General features: G+C 41.0%; 1 protein-coding gene across 2 annotated transcripts in view; it reads right to left on the bottom strand.

The window, feature by feature from the left end:
* Positions 1–3,298: 3,298 nt before the first annotated feature.
* The window catches only part of fbxo15 (F-box protein 15), a 32,961-nt gene continuing 27,578 nt past the window's right edge, over positions 3,299–8,681 (bottom strand). For both annotated transcript variants that reach the window (XM_059971442.1, XM_059971436.1), the window contains one exon: positions 3,299–4,148. In XM_059971442.1, the coding sequence (XP_059827425.1) occupies positions 3,879–4,148 (270 nt within the window). In that variant the 3' untranslated portion in view covers positions 3,299–3,878. The remainder of the gene's footprint in view (positions 4,149–8,681) is intronic.

The raw sequence follows: 8,681 nt of genomic DNA, 5'->3' as shown, positions 1-8,681 counted from the left end.
ACGCTAATTACTGCTTTGTTGCTGTTCCCAGCAGTCATGCAGAACTTGTCAATTTTATCACATTTGCCATCAACTTAGAAGTCCTCAAGTTCACCTGGGCTTCATCTGACACTACTCTTCCTTTTCCAGATCTTACCATCTCTATCTCAGAAGACAAATTTTTCACTGATATCTACGATAAAACTTGGGACTCTTACAGCTACCTTGACTGTGCCTCGGATAACAATGCTTCTGCAAGGATGCCACCCCTGTCTATCAGTTCTGCTGTCTCCACATTTGCTTCACCCAAGGACTTTTGAAATGTGACTTCCCCTCTTGCATAGATGAACCCTCACGTCTTTCTTGCATTTCCCACGTATCTACTCTCACCCATCCTCTCTCCAGATAATAGAGATAAACAAAAGCAAGCATCTGAAGCAGAGTGAAGCAGAATCTGTAGGAGGAAATGGGCATTCAACTCTTCAGGTAACAGTTCAGATGAAGGGTCTTGACCCAAAATGTTGACTGTCCATTTCATTGTATAGATGCTGCCTGGTCTTATGAATTCTTCCAGCTGCTAATTTTGTGATCCAGATTTCAGTATCTGCCATCTCTTGTGTCTCCTGAACAGAGATGCAGTCCCCCTCCCCAATCCTCTTTCACCAATCAGCTTCTCATCTAGTACACCATCCTTCACAAATCCCTTTGGCTTCTATTAACAGAACATAGCCTATGATATTCTGCTAACATTTCAAGATCAATCTAATCTTTCTCTCCTGTATAGCCCTCCATTTTTCTACCTTACATGTGCCTAAGAATTTCTTAAATTCCCCTAACGTATCAGCTTCGACCAGCAGCCTGGCAGGGCATTCCATGTACCTAGCACTCTCAGTGCAAACTTTTCTCTGATATCCACCCCACCCCTGCACACTTTTGCCAATCACCTTAAAATAATGTCCTCTCATATTAGTCATTTCCACCCAGGAGAAAGTTTCTGTCTGTCCACTCGATCTATGCCTCTCATCATCTTATACACCTCTAACAATTCAACTCTCATTCTTCACTCCAAAGAGAAAAGCTCCTAGCTCACTCAAACAACCTTCATATGGATTGCTCTCGAGACTAGGCAACATCCTGGTAAATCTCTTCTGCACTCTCTCTAAAGCTTCAACATCCTTCCTATAAAGTGGTGACCAGAGCTGTACACAATATTGCACGTGTGATCTAACCATGGTTTTACAGAGCTACAACATTACCTCACAGCTCTTGAACTCAATCTTTCAACTAATGAAGGCCAACACAGCATACACTTTAATAACCCTATCAACATGTGCAGCAACTTTGATCTAGTGCTGTCGACCCAAAGATCCCTCTGTCCCTCCACAATGCCAAGAATCCTGCTATTAACCCTACATTCTGCTAGTGTGAGATCCCACATTAGCCACCTTTCCTTGCTTCTCTGGGACCACTCTGTCTGTGACTCACTAGGCTGCTCAGCCCTTTCCACCTATGAAGGAAGGGCTGCTCAGCCCTTCCCTTCCCCATACCCCTTGCACTTTGCCCTGCAACCACAGGAGGGGCAACACTTGTCCTTACACCACCTCCCTCAGCACTATCCAAGAATCCAACAGTCCTTCCACATGAGGCAAAGGTTCATGTTTACCTCCTTTGATTGATTGCATTCAGTGCTCACAACGATGCCCCCTCTACGTCAGCATGCAGTAGGCACTTTGCAGAGCACCCAGTTCCGCCCCATATGGCCATCACGGGAATGTAATTTCAATTGCCCTTGTCCACTGCCAGGGAGAGGCCAAATGCAAACTAGAACAGTGCCTCCTGTTCTGCTTACCCCATAGTCAATCTGCAGCTTCAGGTAGCCCCACTGCCCCCATGGCCCTACCCTATTTCCACCAGTCTACCCAGTGTCACTCCCTCCTTGATCCTCTTGTTTGTTCTTTACCTCTCCCCAACTCATCACTCTTCTACACGGCTTTATTTTTTTTAATGTCCCCTACCATCAATGGGACATTCTCCCTTCATTCACCTTTCCTATCCACTCCCCCACCTGGTTCCATGTGCCCTTCATCCCTCTTTCATGATTCCCCCTACCACTTACCCTTCCCCCAACCAGCTCTCTCTGCCTATTTTCTTCTTGATATATCTAGTTCCACTTATCACTATCAGTCTCAACACTCTCCTCTCCCACTGGCTCCACTCCCATCCCCCGAAATCTGTTTCCACCTTTCACATACCAGCCTTCTTCTCACTCTTCCTTCATACATCTATACTGACCACCTTCCCTCTGCACTCTCCTTCCTGAACCACAGTGCCTGAAACTTTGACCATTCTTCTGGTTCCACAGGTGCTGCTTGACCTATTGAGCTCCTCCAGCCGTTAATTTTTTTTTAACTCTTGAAATCAGCATCTGCAGTGCCTTCTCTCTCTTAGGAGTATTTTGCCAATTTTTAATGGCAGAAGCAGAGAGGCTTGTGGAGGAAATTCCGTAGCTTTAGAACAAGCAACCAAAAAGTGTGCAGATATATGTCCAAAAGGAAAAAATTTCATCTCAAGAACTAGGTGTGGGGAGACAGGGGAAAGATAAAAGTAGATAGAAGAGTTTAGATCTATTTTATCTTACTGTATAAGACATCTTTATCTACAAGGAAACATTGCCTCTAGGGTTGGTTGGTTGGTTGCAGAAAGGAGGAAATTATCACTGGCTGAGTTTCCTGCTCAGTAGATCAATGACTTCATATGGTTGTAGCTGCACTATAATCTAATATATAATAAATGACAGGGGTATACATCTTGTAATTAAAATTCTTTGAAATGTGTTTTATTCAAAATTCTTTCTCACATATCTATGTAATTTATGGACTTTCCCTATCCTCACAATTTATTTTTGAGTTGTTTAATATAACCCCAGTTTCAAAGAAATTAGTTTGTGTGAGAAAATGATGAGGCCACAGAGTAATACTTCAACTGCTTTTCATGTTTAAATTGATCCTCTTCACTAGATGTATACAACAGCTCAAGAACTGAACGTGCAAATTACACCTTCATGCAGATTCTCAAACAACTTGTAAACCCTGAAATATGGCTCAGATAGCTTTATGGTAGCCTGAGGCACTAACACAAATTCTAGCCTTTAATTACTATGCCCTACAGTAACCAGAGACCTCCTATATCCTGGCTGATAAAAGATAAAAGCAAAGACCAGTGTAGTGCTCTCTGAAATTAGTGTAATTTCATATTTAAACTTTAGTGTCGACCCATACAGTTGCTTCAAAAATTTAGAACATAAGATCACCAGTCAAAATTTGGAAATTAGCCCATTTTAATTATTAATCATGCTTAAATCTTCTGTATTTAACAAAAGTGTCATTGTGAGAGAACATTTCTAACGTGGTACTGTGCACAGCAACAAGAGGCTACATTACCCTAACTAGATGAATTCTGTGCAAATAATGAATTGAAGCAAGATTACCAGCAAAAGCAACGTAAGCCATCCCTCTTTCCTGACACTGCCACAGATGCAAGGAAATGCAGCAGATCAACCTTGAAAGAGAACTGTGACCCTTCCAAATGGAGTCATAATTTTGTTAATGGAACAAAGTTTCAGCAGACAACCATACCCTGCAATTTGAGTGGTGAAAAAGTATTGCCAAGTGTAAGCAAGCAATCAATCTCAGTAAATGTCTTTAAAGGAAAGTAACCCTTTAGGAAGGAGGGTATAAGGCAAAAATCCAATTACTAGGGTCATAATCAAATCAAATAAGATTTTCCAAAATAACTTTTAACGCTGGAAGCCTCAATACAGCATTATGATTCACACATGTTGCCACATGCATGGAGCAATCATTTTCTTAAGGCTATCATTTAGATATTAATGCATTGAATTAATAACTTGTTGCAAACCAGGCATTGACTTTTTCAACAGTAAGGTAAAGAACAAGATTGACCACATAATATTGTTGTTCTTCTTCCAACCACATTAGTTCCATGTGAACTTTTCCTTCGTGATCCTTGTAGTCAATTGTCTGCCTCTTGCCCAGATATCTGTATCTTATGTCAGATGCAGGAACTGTCTGCAAAGCCACAGCTGAGCTAACACACCAGAATGGCTTTTCTGCTTCATCCAAAACAGTCACATCCATCAAGCAACAATGCTGAAAAACAACGCAGTAAGGAGATTCATCAGATTGTGGAAATCCAGAGCAACACATAGAAAATGCTGGAGGAACTCAGCAGGTCAGGCAGCGTCTATGGAAAGGAATAAGCAGTTGACGTTTGAGCTGAGACCCTTCATCAGGGTCTTTGCCTGAATTGTTGACTGCTGATTCCTCTCCATAGATGCTGCTTGACCTGCTGAGTTCCTCTAAAAGAATGCAGTATAATCTTTTGAAGTAGTGCTGAATAACACTGCAATAACATAAAATCTTGCCACAACAGACAACAATATAACGTTTTTGCAATAGTATAACAATCAGCTTGCATTTTGCCATACAATGGGAAACCTAGACCACTGCATTTTACATTGCAAAAGTTCTGAGAGCATTATTTTCCATGAAAGATCACAGCATGAACTGGAATATAGCTTCAGACCTTGGCAGCTATGCAAGTGACGTTGCTCAGCCTGAAAATCAAAGACAGTTAGACTATGGGCCATTTGGCCCATCGAGTCTGTTCCACCATTCCATCTTGGCTGATTCATTTCCCCTCTCAGCCTCATTCTCCTGTCTTCTTCCCTAAACTTTGATGACCTAAACTAACCAAGAACCCATGAACCACTGTTTTAAAAATACTAAATGACTTGGCCTCCACAGCCATCTCTGGAAATGAACTGCACAGATTCATCACCTTCTGGCTAAAGAAATTCCTTTTCATCCCTGTTCTAAATGGGCATCCCAGACTCACCCACTATAGGGAATATCTTCTGCACATCCACTCTACGTAGGCCTTTCAATATTAGATAGGTTTCAATAAGATCCACCCACATCCCACCCACGATTCTTCAAAAATCCATTGAGTACAGACTCATAGTCATCAAACGCTCCTCATGCATTAACCCTTTCATTCCCAGAATCATTCTCAGGAACCTCTCCAATGCCAGCACATCTTCTGTTAGATAAAGGATCAAAGGTGCTCACAATACTATAAAAATGTAGACTGACCAATGCTTTTATAAACCTCAGCAGTACAGCCTTGCTTGTATTTTATAGTACTCTCAAAATGAATGCTAACATTGCATTTGCCTTCCTCACCACCGACTCAACCTGCAAGTTTAGGGAATACTGCATGAGGTCTACAGTTTTATTCCTTTTACCAAAATGCATTGCCATACACTTCCCTATACTATATTCCACTTCTGCCACTTCTTTGTCCATTCTCCCAATCCAAGTCCTTCTGCAGCCTCCCTGTTTCATCAACACCATCTGCCCCATCTTCAAATCATCAGCAAACTTGGCCACAAAACCATCAATTCCTTCATCCAAATTGTTGACATATAGCGTAAAAAGAATCTGTCCAACATTAACCCTTGTGGAACACCACTAGTCGCTGACAGCTAACAAGAAGAGGGTCCTTTACTCCTGCTCTTTGCCTCCGGGCAGTCAGCCAATCTTCTATCCAGGTTAATGTCCTTCCTGTAATACCATGGTTTCTTACCTTGTTCACCAGCCTCATGTGCAATACCTCATAATTTTCTTCCGTCTGCCTCCCTCCTTTCCTAAAAAGTGGAGCTGGCTTTGCAGTTTTCCATTCCTCCAGAACCATTTCAAAATCTAGTGATTCTTGAAAGAACATTACTAATGCTTTCACAATCTTTCCAGTTACCTCTTTCAGAATCTGGGGTGTAGTCCATCTGGTCCAGGTGATTTACCTACCTGCAGATCTTTCAGCTTCCCAAGAACCTTCTCCTTAGTATAAGTTGAGAACCCCTCATCTGAAATGCCTGGGGCTAGAAGTGTTTCGTATTCTGGATTTTTTTTTTCAGATTTTGGGATGTATTCCAAGATAGCTTGGGATCACCATTATTGTTAACTCTGAATTTATGTGCAAATGGTGAGCAGTCTGTCTTACACTTGTTCATCACACATCTGTACTTGACAGTAAAAATTATTGTATACTATTAATATAATGAAAATGTCACGTATGCAGGGTAACAACAGCAACACAGGAACATCAGGAGAAAACCTGAATCAGCTGTTGAACGACAATAAACAACGGCAGGGTTTCACTCTCTATCTATAATGCCATGTTTTGATTAAAAAGATACAGTACACTGTTTGTATTTTTTTAGGGTTTATATAAGGTATAAAAACAATCAGCACTATAGATTTGTTCTGGCTTTCATATGTGTTGATCTTAGCAAACAGAATCTGTGCTGCCTCATAAATAAACAAATGCTTCAAAAATGTAATGCATTCCTTTTCTTAAATTTCTACCCACTTATCCAGCTTGTTAAATATTCACAATTAACTTTAATTTGTATGATAGATCTTTGCTTGTTTCATGCTCAGCATAAAGTTAAACTATACTTTCACTCGACACTGAAAAATCCACTCTTTCCTTACATTATCGCCACCTTCATTTTTCGCTTTATGCAGTGCTTTTCCATTTTTCATTAACTTATGTTCATTACACACAAGGTCACTTCTCAGAATGGTCTGTGGTACACAGAGACCTGTGCATCACCTGGGGACCTTCCAAGCACCTTGTAGAATTTTCCATTTGTAACATCATATCAGATTTTCCAATTTCAGAAGTTTACAGATTTTGGATTTTTGGATAAGGGGTACTTAACCTGTAATAGGAACTGCACACCTTCTCCCAAACACTCGAATTTCTGGCTTATTGCTAATGTAGTCAACAGTGAAAACTGATGCAAAGTACTTAAAAGTTGGTCCACCATTTCTTTGTAACTTATTACCACCTCTTGAGCATCATTTCTCCAGCGGTCCATTATCTACTCTCTCCCATCCTTTGCACTCTATATATATGTAAAAAAGAACTTTAGGTAGCCTCTTTGATATTATTGACTAGCTTATCTTCATATTTCATCTTTTCTGTCCTTGTGTTTTTTGTAGTTGCCTTCTGTTGGTTTTTAAAAAGGTTTACAATCCTCTAACTTCTCACTAACCTTTTCTATAAAATATGCTCTCTTTTTTTGCTTTTATGCTGCCTTTGACTTCCCTTATTGGCTACAGTTGCCTCATCCTCCCTTAAGAATACTTCTTCATCTTTGGGATGCATCTATCCCACCCCTTCCAAATTGCCCCCAGAAACACTATCTATTGCAGTTCTGCCATCATCCCTGCTTGTGACCCTTTCCATTAAACTTCGGCCAGCTCCTCTCTCATGCCTCTGTAATTCCCTTTACTCCACTTCAATAATGATACATCTGACATTATCTTCTCGCTCTCAAACTTCAGGGTGAATTCTATCATATCATGATCATTGCCTCCTAAAAATCCCTTTTACCTTGAACTCCCCTATCAATTCTGGTTCATTACACAACACCCAATACAGAATTGCATTTTCCCAAGTGGGGTCAACCACAAGCTGCTCTAAAAAGCCATCTCCTAGGTATTCTATAATTTCCATCTCTTGGGGCCTAGCATCAACTAGATTTTCCCAATCTACCTGCATATTGAAAACCCACATAACTGTTGTAACATTTCCCTTCTTCCAATTTGCCAGTGAAATTTATATCCTGCATTCTGGCAACTGTTCAGGAACCTATATACCTCCCATCAGGGTATTTTTACCCTTGCTATTTCTTAACTCTTACCCACAAGGATTCCACATCTTGCGATCCCATAATCACCTTTTCTAAAGATTCAATTTCATTTGTTCCCCAACACTGCCACCCCATCTCCTCTGCCTATCTGCTTGACCTTTTGATACAAAGTGCATTCTTGGATGTTAAGTTCCCAACTATGACCTTCTTTCAGCTACAATTCAGTAATGCCCACGGCATCATATCTGGAAATCTCTAACTACACTACAAGATCACCTACCCCATTCTGTACAATGAACACATTCAAATACGATACCTTCATTCTTGTATTCATTACCTGTTGTGATTTTTCCTCCTTGTTACACTTCAACTCATCCTACTGACTGAAATTTTGCCCCATCATCCTATCATTTGCCCTCCCATCCTCATAATCCCACTACACAGTGCATCGGCTTTTAAACCAATTGCCCCATCACTCTGGTTCCCATCTCCCTAGCAAATTTGTTTAAACCTCCCCAACAGCTCTAGCAAACCTATCCACAAGTAAAATGGTATAGGTGTAACTGTCCTTTTTGAACAGATCATACCTTCCTTAGAAGAGATCCCACTGATCCAGAAAACTGAAACCCTGCCCCACTCGGCTGAGAGAATCTGCAGATGCTGGAAATCTAAGCAACACATCTAGTTCTGATGAAAGGTCTTCGCCCGTAATGTCAATTGTTTACACTTTTCCATGGACGCTGCCTGGCCGGCTGAGCTCCTCCAGCATTTTGTGTGTGTATTCATTCGTATGGACTATCTTTCCATTCTTGCCCTGACCAGCATGTAGTTCAGAGATTACTACCTTGGACATCATGCTCTCCAGTCTCTTCAACTCCCTCTACTCGCTGCTCAGACCTCTTCCCCCTTTCTACTTATGTCACTGGTACCAAAGGAGGAATTTGCTGGTGCCTAACCAGTT

Source organism: Hypanus sabinus, chromosome 1 (genome assembly GCF_030144855.1).
Source record: "Hypanus sabinus isolate sHypSab1 chromosome 1, sHypSab1.hap1, whole genome shotgun sequence".
In the NCBI taxonomy this organism is placed as follows: domain Eukaryota; kingdom Metazoa; phylum Chordata; class Chondrichthyes; order Myliobatiformes; family Dasyatidae; genus Hypanus; species Hypanus sabinus.
The sequence above is the reverse complement of the archived record's forward strand: the minus strand, read 5'-3'. Positions and strand labels throughout refer to the sequence as shown.